Consider the following 16,815-nt stretch of genomic DNA (forward strand, 5'->3'; position numbering starts at 1 on the left):
ATTAGAGACAAAGAAGATTATCATCCACTGGAGAATGCCTAAGCAAGTTGTGGTACTGGAATAGAATATTAGTGTCCTGTAAAAAAGAACAGATATAGCAAATACTAGAATTGTAGAAAGACTTAAAATGAACTGATACAAAGTAAAGTAAGCAGAACTAGAAAAACTATAGACACAGTAACCAACAATGGAAATGGAAACAATAGCAACCACAAAGTAGTTGAAACAAAATATTACAAAATTATAAAAAAGATCAAGTATGGCCCCAAAGAAAAGGTATAAAAAGATATTCCCTGAACTTCTTTGGCTAGGTGAGAATCTTTGGGTATGAAATATAATTACAGTTAGGGGTTTTTTTTTATGCATTTATTGTTTTTTTCTCTTCCTCTTTTTTTTTTTTTTTTTTTTTTTTTTAATCTTTGTTATGAGAGATGGCTCTCTGTGAAAATTGAAGGAAATGTTGTTGAGTTATTTTTTGGTCATATCTGACTCTTTGTGACCCTGTTTGGGGTTTTCTCAGCAAAGATATTGAAGTAGTTGACCATTCCTTCCCCAGCTCATTTTAGAGAACATTGATGCAAACAGGGTGAAATGACTTGTCCAGAGTCACCTGGCTAGTGTCTGAGGCCAGATTTGAAATGAGGAATATGAGTCTTCTTGACTCTAGATCTGGTACTTTATCTATTGAACCACCTAGCTGCCCTAAAGGGAAATGTTAGGTAATTTAAAAACAAAATATATCACTAAAATTTTTTTAAAGAAATAAATGTAAGGTTTTTCTAGATCCCAAGGAATGGTCTGTTCTATTAACTCTGAATTCACTTCTTAACCCAGAAGTACAATTTCCTTTTAGGCTCATGCTGGACTCCCGTTATCCCCAAGAGGCCATTTCTGTTCTCCCTGGCAGCCCATTCTATTTGAACTCCAGCACCTCCCTTCCATTAGTTCAGCTACCTAATATTTCCATTAGCTTCATTGCCTGATTGCCTATGAGACCTCTAGCCTGATTTCCATTAGTCTTGCTGCACAATTCCTTTTAGCTGCCACCCCCCCCCATCTCTGCCCTAGCTCCCTCATAGATGTCCACTGATTTTCCAGAAGTTAGTCCTTCAATTGGATTCTTTCTTCAAGGCTTGCTTCCAGAGTTCCATTAATTCTACCACCCTATTTTCTTTTTTTTCTCAGTGCCTGATTTCATCCAGGTCATTGGACACCTGGTATGAGAGGTTGTTTGGGGCATTTCACTAATCCAGGAGAGAGGCCATCCTGCCAGAAGACCCAAAGATTTTGGGGCTCAAAGTGACTCAAGCTTTCATCTAGCTTTTCTCACCGGTTACATTTGTCCTCTCAGGACATGCATTCTCTAGACCTGTTCCAAGTCCTAGAGTACCCTGACTGGGTAAGAGTCTATCAGCTCTTTTCAGAAGAAGAGGCCTACCATGAAGGGAGTAGAAAATTGAGATAGCCTGAGAGGAAAGAGAAGAAAGGGAAGGATTCCCTCTCTTTCTCCCTCAGGATTTTTAGTCCTGAGAGCAAAGACCTAGGGAGACTCGATTATTGGATTTACAAACCTGAAGGACTGGCATTTGGAAAAGAGAGTAGACTTGTAGTTAGGGAATTGAAATAGGGAACTGTAGTTAGAATTAGAATTGAAATTTCAATGTCTATATTTGACAGATGGGGAAACTGAGGTTCAGAAAGGTTAAATGATTGGAAAGGAGAAGAAAAGCTGGGGTTTTAATCCAAGTCTCTTCTGATTATGTCCCAGTTGTTCATGAGAAACTGCAGAGAGGGATTTCAATTCAGTATAAAAAATAACTAGGGGCAGCTAGCTAGATAGCACAGTGAATGGAACACTAGGCCTAAAGTCAGGAACATCTGAGCTCAAATACTGGACAAATCACTTAATCCCATTGCCTCTTTCCCTGGCCCTAAAACAAAGAAAGAAATGTCCTAAAGAAAATAAAATATTTTTGGAGGAAGTCATAGATTCCTTATTGTTGGAGGTCATTGAGTAGAGACTAAATGATCAAGGCTTGATGGGGATATTGTGGAGGTCTACAAGCCTGGGATAGGGGGTGGCTCAAGGTTGGCATGAATTTATGGGTATTTATAGGTTTATAGGTTGGCCTGGGTTTATGAGGACCATCAGGAGGAAGTACTGCTCTTTCCCCAGAAGCAGCACCCTTAGACATAGCCTTTGTTGCCCCACTCTAGTTGTCTTCCAGTAAGTAGTCTATTATTTGCCTTGTCCCAGTAGCAGAGGACTCCTTCTGCCATGATTATTGTTGACCTCCCTGAATCAGAACAAATTAAGATTAGTCTCTTAGATTAGATGTCTCTGTTATACATAAGCCTGTTCAGATATAAGATTGGACTGGGTGCTTTCCTGAATTCTCTTCCAACCCTGAGGTGCTATGACAGTGCCTGAGAATGAGGTTTGGCAAATTTCCCACATGCCCCACTATTCCCCTGCCACCCAGGGGGATCAGGCACTGCTCCACCATCTGTTCTCTGGTCTGCGCCAGGCCTCCTGCCGCCCCTGATCTGGGCTTGGAGCCCAGGGGCCGAGACTGGGCAAGGAGAGGGGCTGAACTGGTGACAGTGGAGAGGGAGATTTGAGTGAGGAATGAGGGAAGCAGCTTTGGCAAATGTCTATTGAGGCATGAGATCAAATCCTGTCTCTGCCATTTTTTTTAACTTGTGAGAAATTTTGAAAATTCCTTGAAGGTAGGGACTATGTTTTATTCATTTTTGTTTTCCCATAAATCCAATGGTAGAGTTGAGTTCCTGATATAACATATACTGGATGGTGTAATTCCAGGTGTTGGGCCTGGAATCAGGAAGACTCATCTTCCTAAGTTTAAATCTGGCCTCAGACACTTAAATAGCTGTGTGACCCTGAAAAAGTCATTCTACCCCATTTGCCTCAGTTTCCTCATCTGTCAAATAGTTGGAGAAGGAAATGGCCAACCACTCCAGTATCTTTTCAAGAAAACCCCAAATTGAGTCATGGAGAATCAGACATGACTGAAAAACAGCAAGTTCTCATTAAAACTGTTGGCAACATCTGCTATCTTCCTACCACACAGGAGACTTAGGTCTCATCCTCAGAGAGCAGGAGAAGCAGATCCAAGTCTGCCTTCAAGGAGTTCTAAGTGTGAGGGACACAGGGAGAGAGGAGAGCAAAGCCATTTGGGGAGCTCTGGCCAACCACGTGGCCTCCCGGCCCAAGGCTCTTTGAATCACTGATATTGTCCTGGAAGCTCTGGGTGGCTTTAGGACCTTTCCCGGGCCTTTCTTACTCTTTTTTTTTTTTTTTTTTTGGTGAAGCAGTTGGGGTTAAGTGACTTGCCCAAGATCACACAGCTAATAAATCAGAACAGAGACACACCTACACAAGTTTAGGGTATGCTCGGGTTAGAGTTTCCACAAAATTGAGCTATGGATATTATGAAAAAGAAATCTGGGGGTGGGAGTAGAGTTGAGCTGAGCCTCAGTAATAGTTTTCTTTATTCTATAGGACCTACCTCTGAGATGGACAGTGCAAAGATAATCATATGAGTGTCAAAGTGCACTATAAAGGATCCTGGCAAGTTAGAATTTCTTTCTAGCCCTCTCTTTTTTCTTTCTGAATCTTTAATTTTATATATATATATATTCTTATATATATATACATATATATATGTGTGTATATATATATACTTACCTATACACAATAGAACAGGAAAAGAGGATTGTAGTAATTAAAACTGAGTGTATTGTGTACAGCTTGCTTTTCTATGTAATAAATCAATTTCCCATATAACTTTCATTGTTTTCCTTCTCTTTTCTGATTCTTTTTTTCCTGTTTGCTTCTGTGCATTTGGGGGAGGGAAATGCTTCAATGATCCTATTTTCTTCCTTTTCTGTATTTTTCTTTTCTACCCACCTTACAAATTTTCCCCAAAATGGGAAAATGAAAATAATACCCTTGAAATAAATATTCATAGTCAAACAAAGTAGATATGCACATTGATCATATCTGGAAATGTTTGCTTCATTCTGTGTCTTGAATCAGTCACCTTCTTGATGAGAGAAGGGGTGGAAATTTCATTATCAGTCATCTGTGATTGTGCCAACCTCATTAAAATGAGCCACATTTTAATAAATAGCAAAGGAAACTGAGTCCTAGAAGGGGAATTACTTAGCCAAAGACTTACAGAGTTGTCAGACCTAGGACTGGAGCCCAGGTTTTCTCCCTTCTGGCCCAAAGCTCTTTGAATCACTGACATGGTTGTGGAAGCTCTGAGTGACTTTAGAACAGTCCCTGTGCTTCTCTTGTTCCTTTTAAAAAAATTAATTTTGGTGAGGTAGTTGGGGTGAAGTGACTTGTCTAGGATCCCACAGCTAGTAAGTGTTACCACACTTAGTCTTGATGCCTGATGTCTTTGTAAGTAGCCGGGGACTTCAGAGACAGGGTTGGGTCCTGGCTCCTTAGAATGCCAGTGGAGCAACCAGAAGTAGCCGCCCATCAAGTAGGGGGACCTGTTTTTCTGGTTTCCAACCAATTCCCCGAAGCCCTGGTCAGGACTTGTGTATTCATGAGAGGGGACGCCTGAACAGGCCCCTGAATGTCAGCATCAGAATCTAGCCTGGTGGGCAGGTAAGTGAGAGAAGGCTGGTTTGCTCAGTAGCTAACATTTGCTCACTGGCTCTGAATCTCACAAACCAGAAGGTATGTTCTCTGAGAAGTCGTTAGCGCCAGGCTTAGCCAGGAGTTTTTAACTCTAACTCTGACCACCACAGGAGACCTTTAAAATCATTAGCCAAAAAGAGGTAGAATTTGTAATTTAATAATGATGACAATAATAATGATCACAGGATCATAGAATTAAGAAAATCTTTCATTTGTATGGTGCTTTTAAAAGTTTGCAAACCATTTTTTTTTTAAAAAAGGTGGGGGTGTTTTTTAATTATGATTTTTAAAAAATAGCATTTTATTTTCAAAATACATGCAAAGGTTTTTTCAATATTCACCCTTGCAAAACCTTGTTTTCCAAATTTTTCTTCCTCTCTTCTCCCACCCCCATCCCCTAAATAGTAGGTAATCAAATATATATTAAACATGTGCAACTCTATACATATTTCCATATTCATTGTACTGTACTTAATTATGATTTTTAACATTTTATTTATTAGTTTTGGACATTTCTTTTTATAAGAGTTTGATTTCCATCTTTTTCTCCCTCCCTTTCTTCTCCCCTCCCGAAGATGGCTATAAATCTGATAAGGGTCTTCTCCCTACTCTACATATACAATCATATTAAACATTTTTCCAAATCAAGAGAAAAGGGAAAAGCCACAAGAAAGAAAGCTTCAATCTGCATTCATACTCTGTAGTTCTTTTTTTGGATGTGAATAGCATCATGGACATGGATGAGGAAAAGGAGACAGAGTTGTATAGCACTCAAATAAGTGACAGACACAGTGCTGAGTGCTTTATTATTTGATTTTTAAAATTTGATTTCATTATTTGATTCTAGCAATAACTCTGGGAGAAAGGTGCTATTATCTCCACTTTTACAGATGAGGAAACTGAGGCAAATAGAGTTTAGTTACTGACCCAGGTTCAGTCAGCTAGGAGGTATATCAGGTCATATTTGAACTAGAGTCTTTCTGACTCAAACTGGACCACCTAAATATCACCTGAGCTACAAATAGCAAATGAGATATTTGTAAAATATTTAGACCATGCCTGGTGCATAGTAGGTATTATACAAATGCTTATCTTTCCCCTTCCTCAATTTCATAGCATTCTCACAGCAATCCAGGGAGTTAATGCTCTTATTATTTATTACCATTTTATAGATCGGGAACTGAAGCAGAGAAACATTAAATGACTTGCCCAGAATCACGCAAATAGCATGTATATAAGGCTGGATCTGAACTCAGATTTTCTTGACTGTGGTTCAGTGCTTTATCCTCTGAATCTCCTTACCTTAAAGTTAGAAGGAACCTGATAGGTTTTAAAGCAACAGGTTATTGTACCTACTATGCGCCAGGAATTATATTAGGTACTGCAGATACAACTGGAAAGAGGCAATCTCTGCTTTGAGATCTTCAAGCAGAAAGTAAGTGGCCACTTGGCAGGGGATTTTGTAGAAAGGGTACCTACAAAGAGACAAGTTAGATGGACTGTATGCCCTGTGAGGTTGCCTCCAAGTACAAGATTCTGCGATTCTGATCTTACCTGGAAAAATTCTGCCTAACAGGCTGTTGCATTTCCTGGGAGATTCCCTCAGTTGGCCCTAAAGCTCTTAATGGCCCCAGGTTGCTTCGCTGGGGCCTCCAGATTTTGCCAGGAAAATCTAGTGATGGCTTTTTCCCCACAGGCCTGAGGAGGCCTGGAGTTCCCTGTAGGAATAAACATCAGGGAGGGGTCCCCCTATCCCAAGAGGACCAGCCTGTTTTAGACAATAACAGATGGACTAAAGTTAGGGAAAGACTGTAACAAAGGGGGTGAATAATAATCACTTCCTTGGGATTCTCTCTTCCAGGGAAACCCCTGAATAAAGAGAGAAAGGGGAAAGTAGTCTTGAAGACTGGACAATTGCCTGCTTAATGTCTTTCACAGCTGGACTTCCTGAGAGGGTGAAAGCTGGGCCAAATAATAATAAAGGAGAATTTAGAGGCCCCTGTGCAAGCAAGAGGATGCATAGTTCTTCCCCTTGCTCTATCCCCAGACTTGCTGTGTGCCCATTTCACCCAGCTAGTTCATTTCTGAGGCTAGATATGAATCTGGGTCTCCAAGACGCCAGGACTGGTCCTTTATCCACTGCACTACCCAGTTGCTCTGGTGGTTCACTTGCATTCATAATAATACTAAGATTTTATTTGCCTACTAAACACTAATCTCTTCCAACTTCATATCTGTGTGAAGTCAGATTTTCTTCCTATACTTCAATCAAAACAACATACTGAAATATATTGAATGCAGAAGCACATGTGAGAATAACAGTCTTTGATTAAGCCAGATAGTAGGAGATTTGTAAAAATATGTAAAACAACTCCACTTACAAAATTGTTTTGTTTCAGAAAAGTTATTTTTGCAAAAATATGTCATGTTCATATATAGAAGATTTATTATTGCCATTTTTAAATGAATAAATATTTTAATGATAAATTTAAGTTTCTAATGGCAAATATCAGTTGATATAATCTACTTTAATAAAGACCTCTTTCGGAGTCTCAATAATTTTTTAAGAGTATAAAAGAATTCCGAGTCAGAGAAGCTGTTGGATTGGATGATTTCACAGTCCCTCCCCAACCTTCAAGTCTTTTGATTCCATGGTTAATGTGTTTTATAATGAGCAGGGAAGCTTTTCTGGAAGAGGTGGGTCTTCTTTCTATTGATCTTAAGGAGCCATTGATGCTTCTTAAACCAAGAAGTGATTTGGCCAAAAAAAAAAAAAAAAATCTTATCTAAGGAAACTTAGCTTGGCTTTGTGTAACTTGAGTCTCCTATCCTTTCCTCATGGTGTAAGGGAAAATCTTTGGGCTGGGGTTAGGAAATCTTAGTTTTTCCATTCCATCAACTCCAGATCCAATAGAAAATCCTATTTGGCTTTTAAAGCCCTTCATAAGCTAGGTCTTCCTTAACTCTCCAATTCTACTTTCCCTTCTTCCTCATATTCTTTGATTTGGTGATACTGGCCTGCTTATATTGCTTTTCATACATAACACTCCAACTGCTAGCTCAGAGCATTTTCCCTGGATGTCCTCAAGTCTGCAATGGTCATCCTTTTCATCTCCTCCTCCTTGTTTCTTTTGACTTCCTTCAAATCTCAGCTAAACTCCCACCTTCTGCAAGAAGTCTTTTCTGTTTCCCTCAATGCTAGTGCCTTCCTCCTCATGATTATCTCCAATCTAGTCTATCTGTATCTTGTATGTACATAGTTGTTTGCACATTGTTTTCCTCTCCTCCTATTTGACTGTAAGTTTCTCAAGGGCAGGGACCATCTTTTGCCTTTCTTTGTATCTCCAGCCCTTAGCACAGGGCCTGGTTCATAGTAAGTACACTTGACTAACTGACTTGGTTCTATCCTGGCTGTGTGACTGATGCTGTGTGGAGGGGTGAGCCTTCAGAGAGTTTCCATTCTCTTGAAGTGTTGAGAAAGTTGGTTCACCATCAAAGAAAATACATCTTTAATACTTATGAGGTAGTCAGGTATTACCCTGGACCTCTGATCTTGTGATCTGAATCAGTTTCTCTGGATACCTCTTTTTTTCCATTGGCCTATCCTAGGTCCTTTTGACCTTGGTCTTGCTTTCAATATTTGTATCTTTCTTTCTTTTCAGTAACTTGATCCTAAGGCTCAGCCAGGGTCTCCTGGGTCTTCCCAGTCCCTAGACCTGCCTGATTCCTAAAATCCAGAGATGGGATATTCTTTTTTTGTTTTTGTTTTTTGTTTTTATGTGTATGTGCGTGTATGTATGTGTGTATATATGTATGTGTGTATGATGGTTTTTTTTTATTTTTCAAGATACATACAAAGATAGGTTTCAACACTCACTCTTGAAAAACCTATTTTTCTCCCTCCCTACTTTTTCCCCCTCTTCTAGATAGCAAATAATCCAATATAGGTTAAATATGTGCAGTTCTTCTAAAAATATTCCATATTTATCATACTGCACAAGAAAAATTCAGATCAAAAAGGGGAAAAATGAGAAAGAAAAAAAACAAGCAAACAAATAACAACAAAAAAAGTGAAAATACCATGCTGTGATCCACATTCAGTCTCCACAGTCCTCTCTCTTGGATGCAGTTGGCTCTCTCTATCACATCTATTGGAATTGGCCTGAATAACCTTATTAGTGAAAAGAGCTACGTCCATCAGAGTTCATCATCACATAATCTTGTTGTTGCTGTGTACAGTATAATTTTTTTGGTTCTACCCATTTCACTTAGCTAAGTTCATGTAAGGAGATGAGCTATTCTCAATGTTTATTTGTCCATTCATATGACAAACATTTTAAAGTGCCTAAAGTGTACAAAGCACTAGAGCTGGCAAGGAAAGTATAAGATTAAACAGGAGACTGGCTCTGCTATCAAAAGAGCTTACAAACCTAATGAGGAGGGCAATGAATGCATGGTGGTAACAGGTTCACAAATAACTTTAATAGCAGGGAGAAATAGGGTCAAGGGAGAGAGTGCTCGCCTAAGCTTAGGAAAAAGGGATGAGGCTGATGACTTTGCACAGCTCTTTCTCACATAAATCTAATTCATTTGCAAGTTAAGACATAACCCTTCTGATGTCATTAGCCCTCTGAAAAGGAAGAAATGAAAAAGGGAGAGGGAGAAGGAGAAATAGTATGGCTCTAATAGCTAGAGAGTTGCTCCTGCAGTCTGGAAGACCTTAGTTCCCATCACATCTTTAAAGCATACAAGTTATGTGACCCTGGGCCATAACTTAACTTCTGGTCAGTACTCTAGGTAACTCTGTAATAAGTAATAAATGAGACTATATGATAATACTTAGTAAAACCTAAAGTTTATAAATTATTATAAATTGCAGACTAGGTGCTGATCGGCATCAAGAAATGGAGTTTCTTTCCACCAGGAATAGCTTGTACCAAAGAGGGCCAATTTAAAAAAAGAAAAGAAAAAAAAAAAAAGAAATAGATCCCTTACATTTGAGTCAAGATTTCCTGGAGGAGGTGGTGACTGATTAAGCCTTGAAAGTTGGGAGGACCTTCAAAAGATTCTTAATTTCTTTCTCCATAGTCCATGGTCTGTTGCCACTGATAAGGATAACTTATTTCTAAGTATTTTAAGGTTGAGAATAGATTTAGATCTGAAAGGATTCTTGAAGGTCATCTAGTCCAACATTTATTTTCCAGAATGACTAAACCACAGTATAATAATACAGGCAGAAAAGGTACAATGAGGCTTCAAACCCAGGTCTTCAAATCCAGAATTCTAATTCCAAATCTAGAACTTTCAGTGATGCCATTGACTTGACTGAACCAAATAAGATCATTAGCAATGTAACCATTTTACAGCTGAGAGAACTGATGCTTAGAGACGGGAAATGACATGTCCAGGAACATAGGACTGCTAAATATTAGAGCTGAGATACAAACCCAGGTTTCCAGACTCAGTCCCACAGGACACCAGGGTGCTGCCCAAGAAGGAAGGTGTGTATGTTTTGGGAAGCAGTAACCCAGGAGGGGGGTGTTAAGGAATAAATGGAACCTGATTTTCAGCCCGGTTGTCCTAATATTCTTCAGTCCAACTACAGTGGACTGGTGTGCTCATTATAAGAGTCATATGTCTGTCTGTATGTATGTATATCCAGAAAAGGAAGAAAGAATTAAAGGGAAAGAGGAAGGGAGCAAGGAAGGAAGAGAAAAAGGGAAGGAAGGAAATAAGCATTAAGTGCTAACTGTGTAGAAGGCACTATGTTCAGTGCTTCACAATTAGCGGATATTTATAACATTGCTGGAGGTACCTGCTATCATTAGCCCCATTTTACAGTTAAGGTAACTGGGGCAGAGGTTAAATGACTTGTCTAGGATTACACAGCTACTAAGTGTCTCTGGCCAGTTTTGAATAAAGATCTTTCAATCAGGCCCAATATATAATTCAGCTGTAAGTCACAGAGTGACAGAGCTAAAAGGGAGCTTATAGAGATCCGTCCTTTACATTTTACAGAAGAAGAAACTGAACACCTAAGAGAGGATGGCCACTTGTTCAAGGCCATGCAGCTATTAAGTGGCAGGTCTTTTGACTATAAATTCAATGCTCTTCATAGTAAAAGGATTTTCAATTCATGTCTGAGCCACTTCATACCTGAAGTTATTCTTCAGCAGCCCTGATGAAAACGGTTATTGACAACTCCTTTTGAATACCACCAGTGATGCAAAACTTGTTACCCTACATGGCAGTACATTCTATTCTTAGACCAAGGCAGTAATTAAAACATTTTTTCTTATATTGCTAAGGAATCTACTTTTTCTTGTTTATCCCTGCTGTTCATTGTTCTGATCTGGGGGAGGGGAGGAGGCCAAACAAAGTCTAATCCTTCTGCTCAATAATAGCCTTCCTTATACTTGAAGACAGATATCTTGCCCTTGCTAAATCTTCTCTTGAGCTGGCTAAACATCCTCAATTCTTTCAGTAGCACTCAGCCCAGAATCTGACCCCCTCCCCATCTTCTCTATGAGCTCTAGTTTGTCATGTTCTTCCTAAAGTGTATTTAGTCCCAGATCTAAACATGGTATGCCAGCTGTGGTCTGAGCAGAACAGAGGCCACATCTGGCCAGCTATTACATTCAACCAAATAGCTTCTCCTGTCTGAGGGAGCCTTGTAGAAAACACTATCATAGTCATCAGTGTCACTTTCCATAGAATTTCGCTGCTTGTAAATTAACTCTAATTCAATAAGCATTTATTATTCACTTATTGTGTATAGTGTTAAGGCCAGCTATTGTGCAGTAGATAGAATGCCAGGTCTGGAGTCAGGAAGACTCATTTTCTCCAATTCAAATCTGGTCCCAGTAATTTATTAGTTGTGTGATTCTGGAAAAGTCACTTAATCCTATTTATCTCAAGTTTGGTCATCTGTAAAATGATCTGGAGAAGTAAATGGCAAGCCATTTCAATATCTTTGACAAGAAAACCCAAATGGGATTCAAAATTGACCCTAGACTATTGATGGCTATGATTCCCTATGATTCACTTAATCCTGTTTACCTCAGTTTTCTCATCTGTAAATGAGCTGAAGAAATGGCAAACCACTCCAGTCAGTATCTTTGCCAAGAAAACTCCATATGGGTAATGAAAACTTGAACATGATTGAAAATGATTGAACAAGTACACAAGATATTTTTTAAGGTCTGGACACTGTACTTAACTTAGAAATGATGGAATGATTAGACTTGAAGAGCATTCATTAATAGTCCGATATCACTGTAGAAGTTGGTCTCCCAGTCCTATGGCCCAGAGATCTGTCCTGACCTCTGTACCAGTTAATGTTTTTAAATGACTCATATGGGTATATAGATTGTCATCTGCAAAATTCATTAGTAGACTGAAAGGTAAAAGAAACAACAAACATTTTGTGACAGAGGGAGGATTCAAAAACATGCCTAGAGGCCAGAACTTTGGACCAAAATTAATAGTGGATAAATTAAAAAATAATAATAGACACAGTAGAGAAGGTTTAATTAGATGGCTCTCAATCTGACAAAGATTCAGGGATTTCAATAGACCATGTTTGGTAGGAATCAATGGTGAAGTGTGGCCATGAATATTGCTAATGTGATCTTGAGCTAAAATAAGAACTATGTAGCATCCAGAATGAGAAAAGAGAGAGTCACAAAATGCTTTGCCCTGGTTACCTGGTTCATATTTTCATTTAAAAAAATTTAGAACTGGTTATTAATTATAACTTTTACATTATAAAGATGAGAAATCTGAGACCCTTGGTTATGTTCTGGTCTGAATACCACATTTCAGGAAGGATATTGATAAGCTGAACAACTTCTAAAGGAGAATGAATAGCATGCTGAGGGCTTTGAGACCATGTCTAATAATAATAATAATAATAATAATAATAATGATAACAACTAGTACTTATATAGCACTTGACGGGTTGCAAAGTGTTTTCTATATTTCATTTGATCCTTATGATGACTTCAGCAATAATACTATTCTTATCCCCATTTTACAGATGAGGAAACTGAGTCTTAGAAACTGTATCAAGATCATACAACCAGTAAATATCTATGGCAAGATTTGAATTCAGGAATCCAAGTCTAACGCTCCATGGCTGTCTTTGAGGAACAGTTGAAGGAAGTGAGGATGTTTATTCTGTAAGAAGGAAAGTAGGGATGAGGGAGATACAGGAGAGTATTTGAAAGGCTGTCATAGGGAAGGATTAAGCTTAGTCTACTTAGCCCCAGAACCAAAAACAATTGATGGAAACAGTAGAGAAGACAAGTTTGGCTTCATGTAAGGATGAAACATTTCCTCAAATAGAATGAGAGGTGGTGGATTCCTGTCCCTGGAGCTCTTTGGACAGAGCCTGAATGGCAATTTGATGTTAAGGTTGGAATAGAGATTCTTGTTTAGGTATGGGTGAGACTAGATGGCCCCTGAGGGACCCTTCCCACTCCAAGGTCTTCTGGAATCCCTTCTGAGCACTCCTTGGAGAGAACTAATTCAAGGACTATCATTTTACAAATGCCATAATCTTAGATTGAGGTTATATCTAGGTCAGTCAGCATTTATTGGTCTGTTAAAAATAGCCCCCCAGATCTCTATGACCTCTATTATTTGAAAATAGATTCCCCAATTAGTCTACTTAAAATTAGAGTTATGAAATAGGTAAGGATTATTATTATACACTTGACAAATATAAAGGCTGAGATCCAAAGAGTCAAAATGTCAAAAGTGCCATAGAATGGAAGAGTGGAACTGGGTATTAGAAAACCTGACCTTCATTTTCAGCACTGACATATGACCTGTATAAGTTCCTTGTCCTTTTGGGGCCTCTGTTTGTTATATGAGGGATCACCTAGCCTTGAAGGTACTGTGGGAAATAAAATTATCCCATCTACAATAACAGAGACTGAGGCAGAGGTCTGAGCCATTTATTAAAGGGTCCATGGTATCCTCCAGTGAAGTGAACCTCAGATCTTCCTTACAATCTGAGATGCTACCTCCTCTGAGGGATATACCTTTATAGGGTTACGTTATGCTAAATATAGAACAGCAATTTCATTGGTTAACGTATAATTCATAGGCAAAAAAAAAAAAGTCTCATAGTCAGTGACTTAAGTGATCATAAGATGGTCACCTACTCTTACTAGACAAGTGATTGCTCTGGAGGTATAAAAATATTTTGGGAGACTTTCCATGTAGTTGTGATCTCTGCCATGCTGGGCTTGGTCACCATCACAAGGCAAAACAAGAATGGAGAACCTGTAGTAACATTCCTATAGTTAAACAAGTGAATTTAGAATCTGCAGCTTACAGCTCTAGGACCTTATATATAGAACTCTGATATGATTTTATCAAATTAATATTGGTTGGAAAGAGTAGGGGTCCAAATGAAGTATTTCTTTCAGTACTTGTCAGGGTCCAATGATGGATGATTCTTTGAGTCTCCAAAAGTAAATGGACATAAGAAGGAAGATTCTCCTTGATTGATAGAAGATCTAGTGCATCTCTGTACCTAAATAGAAAATGTTTGTTGACTCAATGAATGAATGAATGAGGGACAGCTAATTAGTTCAGTGGATAGCACACCAGCCCTGAAGTCAGGAGGACCTGAGTTCAAATTTGACATCATACACTTAACACATCCTAGCTGTGTGACCTTGGGCAAGTCACTTAATCCCAATTGCCTCAGCAAAATTAAAAAAATAATAATAATAAATAAATGATGGGTTTGGGCTAGAAGAAAAATGGCTCCTTCAATTTTTGTATATGAAATACCCTTCTTGCTCATCTTTCTTACCATCTGTTTTTCCTATTTTCTTCTACTATCAGAGGCTTTCACCTCTCACCTACTCAGCTGGACATCTCTCCCTCCCTGACGTTGCAACTTGGTCATGGGATGTTCCAAAAGAAACATCTTTGTTAGTGGAACATCCATTTTTTTACATTATATTTTTGCTAACAAAGAAGAGGCTGGAAGAATTCAGGGTCATGGGGGAGGGTGGGGAAGTAGGAAAGTCAAATGGTCAAACTTATGGCATTGTTTTTGTTGGCTCCAAGCTCTAACTGCAGAGTAACTGACTTCCATAGTGACTTACTTAATAGAAATCTAGTGGTCCGGGTGGAGGTGGGATAAATAAACTAATGGACTCTTAAACTCTTCAAGAGGTAAAGCTCGGGGACAGAGTAGATAGAACACTGGTCTGGAGTTGGGAAGATATGAGTTCAAATCCAGCCTCAGCTACTAAATAGCTGTGTGACTCTGGCTATTTACTTAACCTCCCTTTGCTAGGACCTATCTCACAGGGTTGTGGCTAGTACCAAATAAGATAAAAATTTTTAAAGCATTCAACACAGTGCCTAGGGCATTTTAGGTACTATACAGAAATACTTATGCCCCTCCAGCTCATTACCTATGAGATAAGACCCAGAGAGAGTAACTTTCAAGTTAGTGAAGTCAAAACTAGGCCAAGCCTCGGGCTGTGACCTTGTTGACCACAGACCGTCTAACTGAGGAGTTCTTGGCCTTTTTGTTTCATGTACCCCTTAGGCAAAGTAGTAAAGCCAATAGGTGGACTTTCTTTCCAAATCACGTGTTTAAATGTATAAAATGAAATACTAGGAATGGTCAAGGAAAGCAATTATATTACTAAGATATTTTTTGAAGACCAAGTAGATCTAGTATATCAAAGCTGGAAGGATTCTCCCTTCTTAAGTGAACTTTTTCTTCAGGCTAAACATCTACAATTCCACCAAGCAGTCTTTAAATGGGAGTGGGATGGAGACTTGAGTGTCATTTTGGTCAAGGACATCTGGACATACAGCAGCTTACTGATGCTCGGGCTTTCCGATCTGCCTGGGAAGCATGAATTCAGTTACTTTAATTCACTAAGCATTTATTAAGCAGATAATAATTAATCAAATATTAGGCTAAGTGCTGAAACACAGATAACAGAGGAATGATTTCTGTCCCTGAGTAAGCTACTTTCTTTGGGGGGTAGGGATGGGGAGAAGAGGGAAATAACATATACATAATTAATAAATACCAAATATGTGCATAGTAAATACAAACTATTTGGTCAGAGGCACAAGTAATAACTGGGTAGGCTCAGCTGTGTGAGTGGAGGCAGCTAGATGGCCAGCAGACACAGAGCTGAGCCAGGAGTCAGAAAGATTTGAGATTGAATTTCATCGCAGACCCTTCCTTATTAGCTGTGTGACCTCTTTACTTCTGTTCCGTTTCCTCAGCAATAAAAAGGGGATAGTAACAGTGCCCAAATCACAGGGTTGTTATGAGGATCTAATGAGGGAATATTTGTAAAGTACCTGGTATATAGTAGGTACTATATAAATGCTTATTCTCTTCCCTCTGCTTTCATTCTCTTGAATGGAGTCAGAGATTCCAAAAGCTGGATATGAGAAGGAAGAATTCCAGCTCATGGAAAGCGGGGCTGGGGTGGGAGAAGCCTGTGCAAAGGTTTAAGATGATAGATAGAACGTGCTTCAGATACATTAGGTGGGTCATTTTGACTGGAATGTAGAGCGTGGGGAAGGGGTAGATTCCAGTAATATCCAGACACAATCTAGATAGATAAATTCAAGTCACATGTAGGACTTAATAGGCAAAACATGGGCACTTGTATTTTATCTTTGAATGGAGTAATAGGGAGCCCTAGAGGTTTTTGAGCAAAGGATTAATGTGATTAGATCTGTGCTTTAGAAATACCACTTTTGGTAGCTGTGTGAAAGAATTGGAAAAGGGAGAGATTGAAGGCAGGACAATAATTTAGAAGGCAAATGATAAATCCGAGAGAAATTATGTGGACCTGAAATAGGAAGGGTAGTGATAGTATAAGTACAGAGGTGCAGATTAGAGAGATATTGATAAAATTTGGTAACTGACTAAATGGAAGATGATAACTCTGTGGCTGAAAACCTGAAAAGATGGTTGTGCTCGCAAGTTCAGAACATAGTATTTTTACCTTTTTTTCGTGGTTATTTGCTTTTTTTTTTTTCCTTTCTTGTGTTTTTTTTTTCTTTTTTTTTTTTGCACAGGATGACAAATATGGAAATTATGTTTGGATGAGTCACATGTTTAATCTATATCA

General features: G+C 38.8%; 1 protein-coding gene across 3 annotated transcripts in view; it reads left to right on the forward strand.

The window, feature by feature from the left end:
- Positions 1–16,815, forward strand: part of P2RY2 (purinergic receptor P2Y2) — a 67,771-nt gene that overhangs the window by 39,333 nt on the left and 11,623 nt on the right. The window contains exon 1 of one of the 3 annotated variants that reach the window (XM_074304010.1): positions 4,439–4,645. The exons of the other annotated variants lie outside the window; for them this stretch is intronic. Within the exon in view, the coding sequence (XP_074160111.1) occupies positions 4,614–4,645 (32 nt within the window). The 5' untranslated portion in view covers positions 4,439–4,613. Of the gene's footprint in view, positions 1–4,438; positions 4,646–16,815 lie in introns of those variants that run through there. 3 annotated transcript variants of the gene reach the window in all.

Source organism: Sminthopsis crassicaudata, chromosome 3, assembly GCF_048593235.1.
Source record: "Sminthopsis crassicaudata isolate SCR6 chromosome 3, ASM4859323v1, whole genome shotgun sequence".
Classification (NCBI taxonomy): Eukaryota; Metazoa; Chordata; class Mammalia; order Dasyuromorphia; family Dasyuridae; genus Sminthopsis; species Sminthopsis crassicaudata.